At 44.5% G+C, this 18,450-nt stretch overlaps 1 protein-coding gene across 3 annotated transcripts in view; it reads left to right on the top strand.

Moving 5' to 3' along the window:
- The first annotated feature begins 4,628 nt into the window (after window positions 1-4,628).
- The window catches only part of STIM1 (stromal interaction molecule 1), a 263,756-nt gene continuing 249,934 nt past the window's right edge, over window positions 4,629-18,450 (top strand). For all 3 annotated transcript variants that reach the window (XM_006870250.1, XM_006870251.1, XM_006870249.1), the window contains exon 1: window positions 4,629-5,343. In XM_006870250.1, the coding sequence (XP_006870312.1) occupies window positions 5,208-5,343 (136 nt within the window). In that variant the 5' untranslated portion in view covers window positions 4,629-5,207. The remainder of the gene's footprint in view (window positions 5,344-18,450) is intronic.

The raw sequence follows: 18,450 nt of genomic DNA, 5'->3' as shown, positions 1-18,450 counted from the left end.
AAACTACCAGCTGTTCCGTGGGAGAAAGATGAGGCTTTCTGCTCCCGTAAAGATTTACAGCCTCAGAAACCCTGTACAGGGTCGCTATGAGTCAGAACCAACCCCACGGCAAACAACAACAACAACAATACACACATATATATACACACACATATACATATATATATACACACACATATATACATATATATACAATATATACACATACTGTTTCCTCCTAAAGTTCACCATGTGGGGAGGGAGTAGGGTGGAGGTCACAGTCACAAACACCATGCGGAGTTTTTATAGGGGTGTGGTGCTGTGGGATAAAGCAGTAGACAGCAAGGTTGATTTAAACCACAAGGTCGGCAGTTTAAACTCACCAGCTGCTCCTTGGAAACCCTATATAGGCTCACTATGAGTCAAAACCAAATTGATGGCACTGAACAACAACATTGAATCAAGAGTATCAGCTTCTGATCAAGGAAGATCTCGAAGACCTCAAGATTTTTCTATCTTACACTAAATTAGAGCTGAACTGAATTGGTAATCTGCTACCAACCCATCCAATAGTTGGGGAAACTAAGAGCAGAGGGGAACAAGATTTTTTCATGTCACATTATAAACAGAAGACCAGAATATCCCCCCCATTGTCCAGGCCCTGGCTTTGGTTTCTGACACCATTTTAGCCTCACAGGGAATGCAACAGACTCCAAGAGGTTAAAGGATTTTTCAACGTCTTGTGTGACTTGGTAACAGACCCTGGCTTCCTGCCTCCACAACCCAGACTCTTTCTAGAAAATGGGCTATGAGCCCATACCACAAAAGAAATCATTTGGTCAGTAAGAAAAATGATGCAGTTGAGTTTAAGGGAAGTTGTGTTAATCAAGCACACTTTACTTTTTTCTTGTATATTCTCGTAACTAAATGAGTACACAGGCAGGTGGGTTGGCTTAGGCCATTTGAGTAATTAATTTGGGTTGCAGATGTGTTTTATGTGACCTGTATAAAGCTGAGTCCTGGTATGGCACTGTAGGATAAGCACTGGACCACAAGGTCACTTTGAACCATAAGATCGACAGTTCAAACTCACCAGTTGCTTGCTCCTCAGAAACCCTATTCAGGGTCACTGTAAGTCAGAACTGACTTAATGGCACTTAAAAAACAAAATTAAAAAATGGAGATGGCACATAAAAATCTAGATTTCAGTCTTTTCTTAAAGATCTGACAATATTGAGTTCACTTTCCTACCTGCTCTTGTGTCCCAAAGTCTCCATCACTCCCCACTTACTCCTCTCAATTGGATTACCTACTTATTGCCTTTGCCATCTGAGTTTAAAAACACCTGCCTTAGACCATAGGTCTAGTAGAAATTAGGTCAGTGGTTCACCGTCTGTTCTGGCCAGTTTCCCAATGCATTGTTGATGCTTTTTAGTGCCGTTGAGTTGGGAGTTTCTGAGGAGTAGCTGGTGAGCTTGAACTGCTGACCTTACAGTTCAAGTTGACCTTGCAGTCCAGCATATTAACCGTAGCACCACACCAGGACTCCTTCCAATACATAGACAATACTCAAAAAATATGAATGATCAAATGAATGAACTCATGTTGACTAACTTTTACTGAGCACCTACTCTTTGTAGGGTCTATGACTGCATCTTGGTGCCACAGAAATGAATGTTGTTGTTAGGTACTGTGGAGTTGGTTCTTTATGTACAATAGAACAAAACACTGCCCAGTCTTGTGCCACCCTCACTATTGTTATGCTTGAGACCACTGCTGTCACTGTGTCAGTCCATTTCATTGGAAGGGGGTAAATCTTCCTCATTTTCACAGACCCTCCACTTTATAAAGCATGATGTTCTCCAGGAACTGGTCATTCCTAATAGCATGTCCAAAGTACAAGAGACCAATTCTTACCATCCTTGCTTCTAAGAAACATTCAGGCTGTATTCTTCCCAAGACATTTATTTGTTCTTTTGGTAGTCCATGGCACTTTCAAAATTCTTCACCAACTCCAAAATTCAAAAGCATTAATTCTTCTATGGTCTTACTTATTTATTGTCCAACGTTCACATGCATATAAAGTGATTGAAAATACCATGGCTTGGTAAGGGACACCTAAGTCCAAAAAGTGACATCTTTGCTCATTAACACTTTAAAAAGAAATCTTTTGCAACAGATTTGCCCAGTGTAATATTGTGTTTGATTTCTTGATTGCCGTTTCCATGAGTGTTGATTGTGGATCCAAGCAAAATGAAATCTTTGACAAATTCCATCTTTTCTCCATTTATAATTATGCTGTTTATTGGTCTAGTTGTGAGGATTTTCATTTTGTTTACACTGAGGTGCAATCCATCAATATTTCAAGTCCTCTTTCCTTCTAGCAAACAATGTTGTATCATCTGCATATTATAAATTGTTAATGAGCCTTCCTCCCGTCCTGATGTCAAGTTCAGAGATTAATTGTTGTTTGTTGTTGTGAAGTGCCCTTGAGATTCAATTCTGACCCATAGCAACGTTGTATAGGGTTTCTGAGGAATGGGGATGAACCACAGACCTTGTGGTTAGCAGTCCAAATCCCTGAAAACCCACAATCCTGAGGGGATACAGACATGTGCATGGGTCAAGGAAGCACAAATTAGACAGTGCTGTGTATTGAGTGTCCAGAGAAGGGAAGGAGCTGTAGACTTTGAACAAGGCATCAGGAAAATTTCTAATTAAGGGGACACTGGAAATGTGCTCGTTCGTGTCATTAATTTAAAGTTGTTTTATTCCCAAACCACAGTTCCACTATTAGCTCCATCCTCTGTCCAATCTTGGCCACAGACTGACCTTGATGGCTCTCTGAGGACAGATTGAACTACATCATGAAGAATAAGGAGTCAGGTATATGAGGAGTTCTGGGACAAGGGTTTCAGGCAACAATAAATACATAAGGTGTGAATTGATACAGAGTTGGATGTTTGACGAATTTAAAGAAGGCCAGTGTGACAGGGGAGTCCTGGTGTGGTGCTGTAGGATCAGCATTGGACTGCTATCCGCCAGGTGGGCGATTTAAATTCCCCAGGCGCTCCTTGGTGCCCTCCCTATACAAGGTTGCTATGAATCAGAACTGACTTCATGGCACTTAACAACAAAGTGTGACTGGAACTTAATAAGACAGTGGGGAGAATAGTACTAGATGACCGTTGTTGTTGCTAAGTGTGGACGAATAGGTTCCAATTCATAGCGACCCTGTGTAGGGTTTCCAAGGAGTAGCTGGTGGGCTTGAACCGCCGACTTTGCAGTTAGCAGCCCCGTGCTTATCCTATAGCACATCAGGTGACGTTAGTCATGTATTTTTATAGCAACAGTCTAACACTTAAGCCAAGCAGCTGTTAGGCAAATCCTTGTTCCCAGTCTTCAGAGGGCTTGCTCAGAACAGGTAGCTGGCATAGTCCTGCCAGAGGAGGGACTGGATCTAATCCCTTCCCTTGCCTTCAGTGCCAAGGACAGGGTAGGGCACAGAACAGGTTTCAGTAAAGCTTTACTGACAGCATGCTTGAGAAGGGAACAGGAAGTGCAGGCTCTGTTGAAGGAGGCCCTCTCTTTTCATTGGGGCACTCATTCCCAAGTCGCTAAACGCCTCTTCTAAGCGAGACCCAGAGTTTGGGAGAGTGATATTTAGGGAGGAACCAGCCATAGACTAGGACCTCGAGGGGGAGAGAGTTTGAAGGGCAAGTAGGAAAATACCTGATGAAAGTTAGGGAGAGCATCCAATTTAGCCTGGGATAGAAGCAGTTGGGGAAAGCGAATAGGACCCAGCCTGAGACTTTAAGGGATGTGTAAGAGTATTGGTCGTAAGAGTCGTTTTGCTCGTCGGCATCATTTCCTTTCGAAAACACTAGCAGGACTTAAAGGGGCCTCCAGAGAGGCGGGTCATCGCTTCACTCCCGGTCCTCTGCAAAGAGGCAGGGCCTCTCAGGAGCTCTAGTCCTGCCTTCAGCACCTGGATTTGCCCGCCAGGGGCCGCTGCGCACGGGGGACTAAGAGCGCGGTTTCTGAGCTGCAGAGAGGCGGAAACCGATAGGCAATGAGGCGCGGAGGGAGGGCGGAGCCTGGAAAGCCAGTCTGGAGTGGGGGGCAGGGAGCGCGCCCCGGGCAGAACCGGACCGGGTAGTTGTAACCTCTGGTAGCTCCGTGCTGACCATCGTTGTGCTGGGGGCTTCTCTGTCCAGCCCGGCTGTAGAGCTGAGGCGAGTGGAGCAAGGCAGTTGCCGGCAGATCGGGGCTGGGCAGCAGTTTTTGTCACTGCCGCAGGCCTGAGTTACCTGAGCAACTGCGTGTCAGGGCGGTTTGCGCGGGAGAGACTCTCTGTGGGAAAAAGGAGATCGGGATCGACCCTTGGCGCAGGAGGAGGGTCCTGGCGTAGACGGGCGTGGGCCGGTGGCCAAGGAGAGCCCACCGAGGCTGGGGGCTCAGGGCGGTCACCTCCAACAGGTTATTCCGGGATAAACTCGGGCGCTGGGGCAGGACGGGGCTTCGCAGGGGGCCGGACGGCTCGGGGCGGGCCTGTGGGAGAGCACGCCCCCGCCCTCCCAGAGCCCGCCCCGCGCCGCCAGCCAGCCGGGGAGCCGCTGTCCCGGGCCTGGCCCCTGTGCGTCCGCCTGCTGGACCTGGGCACCGCCGGCCGCCTGGGCACGGGACTGGGCGGGGGCGCTGACCTCGGCCTAGAAGGCCTGGGATCCCGGAGCTGCCCACGCCCACGGGTGCCTGCGAGTCGCACGCGCTCCCCGAACCCTTGCTGCTCGCCACTCCTAGGCGGGGTGAGGCCAGGTGCCCCCCTCCTTTGCTCCCTCCTCTCTTTCCCCACCCGTGCCCGCGGGAGAGCTTGCCCGCCCACCCTCTCTTTCAGGGGTGCAGCTGGCTGCCGAGCTGACAGCGGCCCCGCAGCCACCTTGCCCAAACTCTCCGGAAGCGGCCCGAGTAGATTGGGTGCTCAGGCCGCCACAGCCCCGGACGACGCACGGTTGGACCAGAGGCGCGGGCCCTCTCCCGCGTCCAAACTTGGAGCGTTTGACCTTTGGCTGTCGGAGGAGGCAGGCCCGCTGGTGGTTGGACAACTGCGGCGTCGAGAGGGCATCTTGCCCGGGTTTCTGGGACCATCGGCGGCATTCCTGGGTTCCTGGCTTTGCCTCTGGGATCCCGAGGTGTCCACATCAGGCGCATGTTGACCGAGACCCGGAGTCATGGATGTGTGCGCTGGTCTTGCCCTATGGCTCCTCTGGGGGCTTCTGCATCAGGGCCAGAGCCTCAGCCATAGCCACAGTGAGAAAGCAACAGGAGCCAACTCAGGGGCCAATACTGAGGAGTCCACTGCAGCAGGTAAGGCCTTACCAAGGGTTGGACTGGACCGGGGGCTATGAGGGGCCCGGAGTGGGCAAGTTGAACCCTAGCGGTTGGTGGAGAAACCAACCGCACATGGCACTGCTTTTTCTCAGAAGTCCAAGGAGTTCTTTCTGTTGAGCCATGACTAATGTTATTTCCCCCGCCTTGAACAATTTTTACTTCTCTCCAAGATGTCTTTTATTGCCAGTGAGAAGAGGCTTGCCCGTTGAGGGTGCACCGTGGTCTTTCAAGACCAACCAGCCAAGACCCTTTCTCAGGACTAGAATGTCCAAAAGAATGTCCGGGCCAAATGATAAGTCCATTGCTTCTGACTGGTTTCAGCATTTGGCAGCACTGGGGAGGTTGAGGCTGCTTGGGTTGGGCAGGGAAAGTCAGGCCTGGGCCACTCTGTTGTCTGATACCTTAGTGTTCATATTGGCCTTACTATCCCAGCAACTATGGGAACTTAGTTCTTCCTTTAGGTAATTTGCTGTCTCTAGGCTCTGCCCATTTGAAATACTAAGGCACTTCCCTAGATGGAATCTTATTTACTACCAGGAAGTTAAGTGGCCTTTTCTTGACATGGACATGATAGAATTCCTGATACCACTTGTTGGCTTGACCCTGTTTCTTCTGATTGAAGGGGGTAGGAATTACATATTAAAAAAAAAAATCTGTCCTGATTTTTCCTGTGCACTTGTGGAGCTCTGTCAGGCAACAGAGGCCCTGATGGTCTATTGCAGCAGCAAAAGAGCACTTTTAAAGTTCAGTTGCTTTCCACAAGGCTTAGAAGATCAGTTATCCTTCCCTACTTCTGTCGCTTCGTAGTCAGCCTAAAGCTGTGGGGCTGTAGCATGAGGAGAATTTATAGCTGGGTTGTTTCTGAGGGTAAGGAAGCTCAAGTGACACAGACAGCATAGTGGATACCCACTGATACAACTGTTGTTATTGTTAAGTGCCATCATTGGTTTCAACTCATAGACACCCTGTATAGTCAGAAAAAGAAATAGGTTATGGTTGCTGGAGAGTTTCATTGATGGATCCAGAGACTGCATTGGTAGTTGACTCTTGGGCAGCCCATCTTTTTTTGGTTTCCTTGACTGGACTCCATGTGATCCCAGAACACCCAAGCACTGGCTTTCAAAGGAGACCAGGGTTGCCCTGTGTACAAGTAAGCATGGCACCTGGGCTGTTGCATTGAAGCAGGGCTTAGAATCTGTTCATTCTGATTCAGTCCTCTCCTAAGAATTTGTATTTCCATCACAGATACACTGAATCCCTATGTATATTTTTAACAAGGTCCCTAGGTGATTCACCCTGCTTTGAAGAGAGTCTTTCTACATATTAATCCTATCTCTCCATAGGGAATCTTCTTTTCTTGGTGACTGAAACCAAGCTCAGCTTGGTTCTCATTGGGTTGTGAAGGAAAAGTGGGCAGATACAGACGGAACTGTGCAAAAGGCCTAAGGAGCATCTCTGCTGTCCCAGTTACCCTGTTTATAACTGTCAGTATGTCAAATTTGAGTGCTTGAGATAAAATGCAATTTTTTTTTTAATGCATGTTTTTTGTGGATGTGGAAGTTCTCTGTATTTTAGACAAACTGAAGGAATGAATTTTGAATTTTACATATTAGCTGAGGATCAGGAAGTTGTTATTTCTCCCCCTCCAAAGATAAGAGATGGAGTTCTGGTGTGGTGCTGTGGGTTAATGCGCCAGACTGCAAAGCCATTTGAACTGCAAGGTTGGCAGTTCAAGCTTACCAGCTGCTCCTTGGAAACCCTATACAGGGTCGCTATGGGTTGGAATAGACTTGATGGCACTTAACAACAACAACAAAAGATAGACAACCCAGCATCCTTCAGAACCACTCTGTGACTTGAACTTAACGGAGATAGCTCTGTGCCTCTTACGTCTCTTAGGCCTTTCCTTTAATCTAGTCTTCCTTTCAGTTCATGAACTGGTTTCTGTTGTCATAATAATGTTGAACTCCAGGAATAGGAGTCTCAGAGAGATACCGTAGGTGTTGGGGATGGTTATAATTTGGGGAGCCATGGGGTTGGGGTTCCAGCGCTATTGTCCTGGTATATTGTCCCCATGGACCTGTCTGAGACCTTATCTCTGACATAAAGGGAGCCTCTTTTTTGAAAAAAAAAAAAAAAAAGGAAAAAACTTTTTATTTTGGTTTTCTGCTGTTTGTGTGTTTTCAGCTATTTTTTTTTTTTTTTTAAAGATAGTGTATTTATGCCATGTATCAGAGCCCCTAAATTGGTTAGAAAAACTTTTTGTTGGGTGAAGATTTATACAGCAATTCAGTTTTCCATTCAACAATTCATACACGTTTTGTTTCATGTCATTTGGGTAAAAATGGCATGATATGAAACAAAATGTGTATGAATTGTGGCTCATGGGCTGGGCTCAACAAAGGAGTTTGGGGTAGAAACTTTCTATCTAACTAGTAACTCTTGTGGTGGTTTCAGCCTCTCTGTGTCTTCAGAGCATGGGGGCAGGGGGGTGCCTGCCTTTAAAGCTGCCCCTTTTTAAAATCACGTTCAACATACAAGTCAATTAGTATGTTTTCTATAGACTATATTTTACAGTTATACAACTATTTTCTGTATAAAATCATATAATAGTCTGTGTGAGTCTAGGATAGCCGGTGTGAGGCAGGATCCTTCATTTTGATGGATGAAGAAACTGGGTCCTGTGTTTCATGTTATAGGCAGGTCTTCTAATACTTAAGTCCTGGACTTCTTCCATTTCTCAGGCCCATCCCTGTTAAAGGAGTAATAGGCGTGGCCAGGAGAATGGTGTTTTACTCCTGGTAAAGTTAGGCAGGCCTTGGTGATGCTTTAGGGGAAAGCCAAGAAAAGGGCTGCCTCGTTCATCCTCCCGAGAGTCTATTGGCCTTTTTTTTTTTTCCTTGTCGGATATATATGCCCACCTGACTCTTTTTAGTCAATTAGAAAATTTGATTCTAAGAAGGATTTAGTCATAATGCTTTTTTGCCTTTACTGTGCATACACTAAACTCCTGAAAATCTGACTCTACAATGAAGGCTAGTATACTGTTAGGAGACCCTCTCGTTGGGAAGTGGAGAGGCTATTCCTGTCACTTTCTTTGATGCCTGCACACCTAGTCATGCTAAGTTACTTTCTCAGTAAGTGCCTATGCCTGTCTGTGCTAGATTGGGGCTTGCATTTCTTGAGCTGGTCTGAAACAGATGCTTGGAAATCCCTTAGACTCTGGGGCTTACTGTCTCCAAAAGCTCAAAATGTTTTCTGTGGAATTCTGTGAGGAGTTTCTGGTGGAGCTTGGAGTTGTGACTGCCAGTGCTGGAGGTATTGAGGACCTCTGATGAGGACCTATGGTTTAACTCATGACAGCTAGAATAGGGCCTTGGAGAACAGGCATTGGGGCAATATGAGGAGCCCCTGATGGAGTGAGAGACCTAAGCCCTGCCTGCCCACCCAGTGAGTTGCTGCTGCCTCCAAGACTATAAATGGCCTGACCATCTTGGTAACTGTGCTATTTTTAGCTGAGGGTGGCTCCTAGAACTGGGCTGGGGCCAAGGGCAAGTAGGTGGGGCTTGGCTGAGATTACTACAAGGGGCTGGGGAGAGGGTCATAGTAATCCTGGGGCAGCCAGGGCATCATCTGCTCCCAGACCTCAGCTTTGACAGTCACCCGGAGCTAGGTTAATTGACTCAGCAAACATTGAACAGTGACGGCCCCTGTGCTATTTATTCAACAAATATTTGAGTGCCTGCTCTGGGAAAAGTGTTGGGGATCCAACGGTCTAGTGGGGGAGACAAAAAAAGAAATGCCTAGATAAGTATATGATCATAGGGTAAGTGCTGTGGAAGAAAATACAAATGAGATGTTGTGATGTAGAACAGGAGGAAGATAGAGATCTAGCTAAAGTGGGAACTCAATGTCCAGTAGAACAGATTAATAAGATAACAAACATAAGTAGCAATTTACTTTTTTAAAAGTGCTTTAAATACATCAGTCACACCATAGAATGGTTAATCATTCAAAATCAAAATGGCAACATACACCAAAGGACAAAGCTGAGATGAAATAGAAAGGTGAGTGGAATGCAAATAAGAACCACAGGGAGGAAGCAGGATAAAGGTTGTTGCATGGAGGGGATTGTAATCATTGTGATGAAGCTAAATGTATGATTTGTTGAACGTAAAGCTGATGATCTTGCCTATAAACCTTCACTCAATTCATAATAAAAAGTTAAAAATGCATATATAGATACCAGCCATTATTCTAAACATTTTATTTAATTCTTACAGCCATCTTATGTGATAAGTTTTATTATCCCCATTTTATAGATGAGGAAATTGAATCATAGAGAGGTTAAGTAACTTGCCCAAGACTGCACAAATAGTAAGGTAGAGAGCCAGAATTTGGATTCAGACAGACTGACTTTTCTCCCTACCCAGTCAGTTCCTATCCTCTCTCAGTCATGAAATATGTTGTTGTTGTTGTTGTTAAGTGCTGTCGAGTCAGTACCAACTCCTCTCCGAGGAGCAACTGGTGAGCTTGAATTGCCAGTCTTGCAGTTCAAAAGGCTTTGTTTGCAGTTTGGCACATTAACCCACAGTGCCACAGTCATGAAATATATACTCTCTCGAAACCTTTTGACACATACTGTAATAGAGATATTACATGAGGGGGCTTCAAAGAATTCGTGGAAAATTCCATTATCTTTTTTTTTTTTTAGCTTTTTACTAGGAATTGAATGAAAATTTGTAGAATAAATTATTATCCATTATCTTTCAGTTTCCCACAAGCTTTTCGAAGTCCCCATCTATATGTATATGAAAGTTTCCTTGGTGGTGCTGTAGTTCAAGCACTCAGCTGCTAACTGAAAGGTCAGCAGTTTTAATCCCCCAGCTACTATTAGGAGAAAGATGTGGCAGTTTGTTTCTTTAAAGAGTTAGAGCCTTAGAAACTTTATGGGGCAATTCTACTTTGTCTTATAGGGTGGTCATGCATGCAAAAGGTTTGGGTGGCACAGGAAAGGAAGTGACTAACCCTGCCTGAGAAAGCTGGGGGAGGCTTTAGTTTCCCCCATAAGTTTTCTCAGATCTTGGGGGGAAAAGTGACTGCCTAATTCAAAAGTTAAGAGGTGGAAAAATCAGTTAGTTCCATACACTTATTTTCATATATGAAAAAATTGATGCCCAGAGAGGCATCAAACAGAGACTCCACAGAACATGGACAGTGAGTCAGGGACCTTGACTTTATCAGCTGTTCAATCCACAAGTCCATGATGAGTGTGTACTGCTTACTTATGGAGTCTTGCTGTGACGCTGTAGATAAACACTGGACTGTTAACCACAAGATGGACAGTTCAAACCCATGAGATACTCCTCAAAAAGCATATACATGTTTGTTATGAGTTGGAACCACCTGCATGACACTTAATAACAGCAACACAACAGTTGCTTGCTTTGTGCTGTGGAAAGAACCTGGAGATACCAAAGAAGCTTACGTCTGGAAGGACCATGTAGATATTTGTTGTTGTTAAGCGCCGTTGAGTCAGTTCTGACTTATAGTAATCCTGTATAGGGATTCTGAGGAGCATCTGGTGAGCATGAACTGCCAATTTTGCGGTCATCAGTCCAGTGCTTATCCTGTGTGCTACACCAAGACAACATAGTGCACAGCCTTAATGAATGCTACAAACAGACTATAAAGACAGTCTGTGTTGAGGGCTCAGAGACATCTGCAGTACTGGTGTGGTGCTGTAAGATTAGCACTGGGCTACTAACCACAAGGTCAGTGGTTCAAACCCACCAGCCCCTTGGAAACCCTCTACAGAGTGGCATTAAGTTGAAACTGACTTGATAACGCTTAACAAAAATCAAGAGAGATCTGGGTGGGCTGGGTTCAGGTGGCCTTGGAGGGCTTTTCTGGAAGGAGGCAGAAGAGGAGAAGAGAGAGGTCTAGCTTATGGGAAATTAAGGAAAGAGGGCGTTGTAGTTGTCTGGATGACCAGTGTGAGCACATGGAATCTTTCTGGTGACTGAATAATAATTAGAGTTGCTTCATAGTTGGCCAGCTACCTTGCCTGGGTGCTTGTAGACAGGAAGACTGCAATCACGTGTGATCTAGAAGCAAGTCTAGTAACGATCATAATTTTGAAGTTATGATGACTTTAAATTGTAAATAATATTTCCATAAGTCTACAATTTAATGTGACATGAACATACCTATTTTTTTCTGTTGGTGCAAAATCATAGATACTGTAAATAATATTGTGAATGGTTGTGTGCATATTTGAGGGCGTTTCAAAAGTTTCAGGAAAAATATCACTACCTTTTAATTCCATTTTTCCCCACAAACTTTTTGAAGTCCCCTCCTATAATTGAAGGAAAGGCTATCTTTCAGTGAGAGAATATTGAAAATAAAGGTATAATCCTCCCCATACACATTCACCAAAAAAGAAAGAAAAACAAAAACCATTGTTGTTATTTGATTCAGGGGTACAGGTTCCTGAATTCTGTCCATGGGCCTCCCTGGGGGCTTGGGGTCTTTCTAGAATTGCTCTCCACATGGAGGAGAGTGGTTTCCTAGGTCTCCACAGGACTTGAGTTTGAGCCCCAAGGGGCCCCTTGGTTTCCTGCTGGGTGGCCTTTAAGATACACTGTTGAGTGGCTTCACTACTGAGACAGTTGTAATTTGCCTTTGCTTCCTGTGGGAAATGATTCTCCAGGAAACCGAGCTCTGGCTATCAGGGTTTTAGGGAGAGGGATGCCAAAGTGGGCTTCCAAAAGAACTTTTTTTTATTTCTTTCTATTTGTTGCTGCTGATTAAAAACAAACAAACAAACAAATGGAAATGAAATATTTAAGATATACAACCACATATAAAGAACTGCAAGGTTGGTGGTTCAAGCTCACCAGATGCTCCTTGGAACCCTTATATAGGGTTGCTGTGGGTTGGAATTGACTTGATGGTATTTAACAACAACAACATAAAGAATAATACCTTGAATGTCCGTATGCCCACAGCACAATTTAAGAAGCAAAAAAATAACAAAATACAGCTTTCTTTATCATTCCCAGGAATATTTTGTATACATTTCTAATGTAGCATATAGCACATTGTCTGTATATGTTTGCTCCCTCACAAGTGTAAACTCTTTGGGAAGGAGTGGGGTTGTACTTTACCTCTTTGTGTCCATCATAAAACCTTTGTTTGTTGGAAAAGCTGGACAAAGGAACTGTTTGAGTGAATCCTGTTTTCTCTCTTGTTTTCAAACTCTTCACATGTCTTGGTACAAATTACAAAGTCTGGGTTATTGTTCAATGGTACAAATTACAAAGTCTGGGTCATGTAGTTCACCTAGGTCACTGTAATATTGTTTCAATCAAACTCAGATGGCTCTAGCTCTTTTCAACCTATTTTATTTTATCAGTAGCTTTGAAATTAGTTAGGACTATTATTATAAGGAGCTCTGATAGCGTAGTGGTTACAAATTGGGCTGTGAACTTCAAGGTCAGCAGTTCGAAACTACCAGTGGCTCCGCGGGAGAAAGATGATGCCTTCTGCTCCCGTAAAGATTTATAGCCTTGGAAACCCTGTACAGGGTTGCTATGGGTCGGAACCGACTCTACAGCACTTAACAATAACAGCAAAATTATTATGAGCCCTTATTATTATTATTATTATGAGTCCTGGTGTGGCACTGTGGGTTAATGAGCCAGACTGCAAAGCTGTTTGAACTGCAAGGTTGGCAGTTCAAGCTCACCAGCTGCTTCTCGGAAACCCTATACAGGGATGCTATGGGTCGGAATCGACTCGACGGCACTTAACAACAACAACAACATTATTATGAACCCCATTTTAAAGATGAAGAATTTGAGTTAAGAAATTTGTGTTCTATGTCACATAACTTAAAAAATGGCAGACTTAGAAATATAATTCTGGGGATGTGTATACCAAGCCCATGATTTTGTTGTTGTTGTTGTTGTTAATTTTGTATATATATATTTTAAATCGAGGAGCTCTGGTAGTGTAGTGGTTATGAATCGGGCTGCGAACCTTAAGGTCAGCGGTTTGAGACTACCAGCCGCTCCGCAGGAGAAAGATGAGGCTTTCTACTCCCGTAAGGATTTACACCCTCGGAAACCCTGTACAGGGTCGCTATGGGTCGGAACCGACTCGACGGCACTTAACAACAACAACAACATATTTTAAATCAGAACATGTTATCTGTCAGTGTGTCCCAAAGAGGGGAACACGTCACTGATCTGGCACTTGAAGTCTATAGCCTCAATGATCAGGCCATAGCTGTGAACCCAAGGGAAGTAGCAAAGGTCTTTGAGTCACTTACCACAAAGCTGTGCTGTTCTGGAGGACACGAGAATCCACAATCACAACCACCATGCTGCATTGTTAGACTTACCTGCTTATGTACCTGTCTTCCTTGAAATCCTATAAGCTCCTCAAGGACTAAGACGCCAAATATTCAACTTTATACTATGAGCTCCTGGTACAAGGCTTGACACATAGTGGATCCTCTATAAAGTTTGGAGAACTGTTAAAAGGGATTGACTGTCTGGCTCTAATTCAACTGAGGTTTGTTGTTAAGTGTTGTCAAGTCGATTCTAATTCATAGTAACCCTGTATAGGGTATCCGAGGAGTTTGAACTGCTGACCTGTGGCTCGGAGTCCGGTGCTTATCCTACAGCGCCAAAGATTTTCCTTGGAAAGGGTTGGTTTGTTGTTGTTACGTGCCATCCAGTTGGTTCTGACTTAGAGCAACTTTGTGTAGGGTTTCTGAGGATGGGTTAGGTAAAGTTAAAGAAATGAGCTTTACTTATTTAGAAAGTTCACTCTTTTAGAATTTCTCATTACCTGCTGATGCTAGATATAGAAAATCATGCTGTCTTTGTTAGGGGAAAAAAATTAGATCAGTTTGGGTGTGCCAGCCTCACTTCCCTTGGAAGAAGATTGTTACGAGTTTGAAGAAGAGTCCTTACCAGAAGAATGCAGTTAATAGGAGAGCTAGGACACTGCCTGATTCCACAGAGAACTTATGCCTCAAATGTAAAGACTCTGGAAGTGACCAAAATAGGCCTTTATTCAAGGTTTACTCTAGACACTGGGGAAGCTGTTGGTACAACACGGGTGCTAGTGTCCACGTCCTTTCCTTTTACTCTGTGCAGCCACTTCCCTGGCCCCACCTGTAGGCCTGAGGTGGCTGAGTATGTGGGATTGGTTCCTACCTGGTTGATTATGTATTGCTGTCTAATAATACATGTTGGTTATCTCATAGCTTTTGTGGGTCTGGAATCTGGTTGTGGCTTATGTGGGTGCCTCTGGCTCAAGGTCTCTCATGAGGTTGCAGTCAAGTGGTTGGCCTTATCTGAAGTCGTCGTGACTGTGTGGAGGGAGAGCATTTTCTTTCAAGATATTTTATATGGTTGTTGGCAGGTCTTGGTCCCGTGCCATATGGACCTTTCCACAAGTGTGCTTCATCAGGGGACAGTTAACTTCCCTCAGGGCAAGTGACCCAAGAGATTAGATAGATAGATAGAAAATGAGCAAGAGAGGGAACAAGAGAGCTCAAGATAGAAGCCACAGTCTTTTTAATCATTCAGTTTTGGAAATGATCTATCACTTTTGCCAGGTTCTGTTTGTTTAAAGCAAGTCAATAAGTCTATCCCACACTGAAGGGGAGTGGGTTACAAAAGGATATGAACATTAGAAAGACAGGAATCATTTTGGGCCATCTTAGAGGTTGCCCATGATATTACCCTAGGTCCATGATCTTAGGGACAAACGCTTCTATGTGCTATGGCCTTAGTTTTTCTTCAACTTTCTTTGTTTGCCACATGGGGTTTTGTGAACTCCTTTTGTACCCCCTTTGGTTTTGTGCCCTATTCATGTATGACTTAATTTTGATATACAAGGTTGACGTAGCCCCTTCCTCTATACTCTTAGAGTACTCCTGACCTCTCTTTCCTTGACTCGGATCAAACCTAACCAAGCTTTTTATCTTAGGCTCTAGTCTACCTCCCAATTCATTTGGTACCTTTGATTCTAGAGCCCATTATACAATCACTAATGTTGGAGCCTTCACTTCACCAACTTAGCTTTTGAGATAGATTTATAGATGGTATTGAATTGGGACAGGAAGTGATTATAGTGCTTGACTGCTAACTGAAAGGTTGATGGTTCAAGCCCATTAGCCTCTCCACAGGAGAAAGATGTGGCAGACTACTTCTATAAAGATTTACAGCTTTGGAAGTCCTAACGAATTGGGCTGCGAACCATAGGTCAGCAGTTCAAAACTACCAGCTGTTCTGTGGGAGAAAGATGAGGCTTTCTTCTCCCATAAAGATTTACAGCCTCGGAAACCCTGTACAGGGTCGCTCTGAGTTGGAACCGACTCCACGGCACATAACCACCAACCAACCAACTCTATCCTATAGGGTTGCTGTGAGTTAAAGTCAACTTGGTGGCCCTGGTTATTTGGGTTTTTATTGAATTGGGATTTACCTACTGAGAGATTAAAACTTAATTTGATCATTTAGGCCATTAGTGTTAGATGCTAAGACTTAGATCCTAGTTGTCAAGTCTGGAAAGACTTTTAGGGATCATCTCTCCTAAACTCATCATTTATATATGAGAGAACAAACTTACCCAGAATTTTACTTAGCCAGGGTTAGTATATAGTTTTCCTTGATTCTCTCTCACATGTTGTTCCTACTCTATTGTAGAGCCTCTCTACCTTAATGCAGTTAGTTTGAATTATTGGGGAATTTTGGGCCTATGCAATAGAGAACCAGAAAGTAGTATACAATGTTGTATTATGGTCACAGAAAATTATGGCTGGTGAAAATTGGGGCTATACAAAATCAATGTTTGGTATTCTTTCTGCGGCATTTTGAGTCCAGCTAGAGAGCTTTTATGTAGGCACAGAATAAGAATTCCCGTAACATCTGTACAATCTGGTGACTAATAGCTGCATTCTGTACCATTTTCTTAGCACTCTCAGTCCATAGCAAGGAGAGATCTCTGCTTGTTGGGATGTACAGAGGAAAGTTCCTGAAGGAGGTACGTCAGAACATTTTACTGCATACCCATAGTGTTTGGTTAGTATTGTTGCATTGTGGACTTGGGGCCTCCACCAGCACATGGTAAACATAAAGTCTTTTGGGGTTACTTGTGGCCACCTATGAAGTGCCAAGGGGAAGCTTTCTGGACAAAGAATTTGACAAAGTCTTGCCTGTGTTGGCACAACTTGCTAGGGCAGGCAAGACTTGAATAGGGATGGCCATGGCCCTGTCACATTATCAAAGTGGAGCAGATTTATTTTGTGTGAGAGGCGGAGCAAGGAAAAAACTGAAATGAGCCAACAGCACTGCACCCCCCCACCCCCACCCCGCCCCACCCTGCCTCTGGCAAGCTTGGACTAGAGAAGGGCATAGACTCTGAAATCCCTATGGGTGGTGATTATTTTTCCCACCCAGGGTTTTAATCCCTGGCCACTTTGCTCACTTCATCTCCCTCTCTGCATTCTTGGCCCAACTAGGCTTTTTTTCTTGGTCCTGGTCTCCAAGACACACATTATACAGCCCCTTCCTGAAGTCATTTTACTCGAAGTCCCAGAATGTTTTTCCCTCTCTTCCTTTATTCCCACCCAATTTCTCTGTCCTCTGTGATCTCTTCCCTGATACTTAGCCACGAGATGCCTGTCATCTCTAATCAAACGCTTTCTATAGCACTTTCTATCTGTACCAGTCGCTGTGTACTTCACACTTTACTTATTATGCCTCTTCTGCCAAGAGGCAACTTGACATATCAGGCTCGCTGGCTTGAGTCTTTATTGACAGTGTGACCCAAGCTACAGTTTCCTCACTTGAAAAAAAAGGGGGTTAAAAGAGTTAATGTATGTAACAGAGCTGTGTAAATTTTAAAGAATTTTATTCCCTTCCTTTTCTTCCCTCAGTCTTGAGGTAAACAATCATGTCTGTTTTGCTAACCATAGTACTTATCCTCAGTATCACAGAACTGGTCAGAGAATATGTGCTCAATTGGTATTTGTTAAATAAATCAATGAATAACAATGAGTTGATCCTTGGATTGTGTAGGCAGGGAAGGAGAGTACAAGCAAATTGACATCAATTCCTGTGAGAAGTTTCGACAAGTATGCCTTGGAATTGGGAGAATTCACATGGTGGGTTTTTCGAAGTGTTCTGTGGGCACTCTCTTTATGCTTGAGCTAGTACCGCATTCCTATTCCTGCTGAAGCTGTGCTTGGTGAGTTACCAGTCACACTGGTAACTTACTTCCTGGCAGTTTTGTTTTGTTTTTTCCCCACAGCAATGTCTGCCCTGAGTATGTGGCTACAACAGGACTGGAATAGGGCTGTGCACACACAGGGCCGGTAGGAGACCTGTGGGCAAGGTTTCCTTGGGTCCCGTTGCTCCTCCATCTTTGGTTCCTCAACCTAGATGGGTTTATCTCAGGTCAAACTTGAGACAACAGAGTGAACAGAATGAACTTTAACTGCTTTTCTTAGCCTGGCTCGTGGGCTGGAGGAGGGAGCCTTCTTTCATAGTTCCCACTGCTGCGTTTGTTGTGCAGCAAGGGGGTGGGATAGCCCTGTGAAGATCACCGACTTTTTAAATGTTATCTCTGATGCTGAGAACTCCCTGGGCCCCAGAGAACTGCAGCCTGAGTGGGCTTCACTCCTGCTTTCCTTCAAGGCGTTGAGGAGGGGCCTTTAGGGAGACTCAGTAGGGGAGATGCAAGCCTAAGAACTGTGCTGTCAGCATGGTCTAGCTAAGACAAACCTGTTTCTTTCTTCTGCTAGCCACATTTACACAGTTCTTGCCTGTCTTGTGCTGAGTTCTGACCTAGGTGATGACCAGAACTCTGTCTGGCTTCCTAATCTCGTGTGCCTTTAATTTTCGCCAGTGTGATTCAGTAGCTCTACTTCTGTTTCACCTCTCTGGGTTATCTCAGGCCTCTCAGGAAGCTCTTAGAACTCTCACCACTACAGTGTATGTTAAAACAAATGTGTCTGTGTTTGCCAAGTTCCCAGAGCCAGCTTCTGAAATGTATTGGTGG

The sequence above is a fragment of the Chrysochloris asiatica genome, unplaced genomic scaffold, assembly GCF_000296735.1.
Source record: "Chrysochloris asiatica unplaced genomic scaffold, ChrAsi1.0 scaffold00140, whole genome shotgun sequence".
Lineage (NCBI taxonomy): Eukaryota > Metazoa > Chordata > Mammalia > Afrosoricida > Chrysochloridae > Chrysochloris > Chrysochloris asiatica.
The sequence above is the reverse complement of the archived record's forward strand: the minus strand, read 5'-3'. Positions and strand labels throughout refer to the sequence as shown.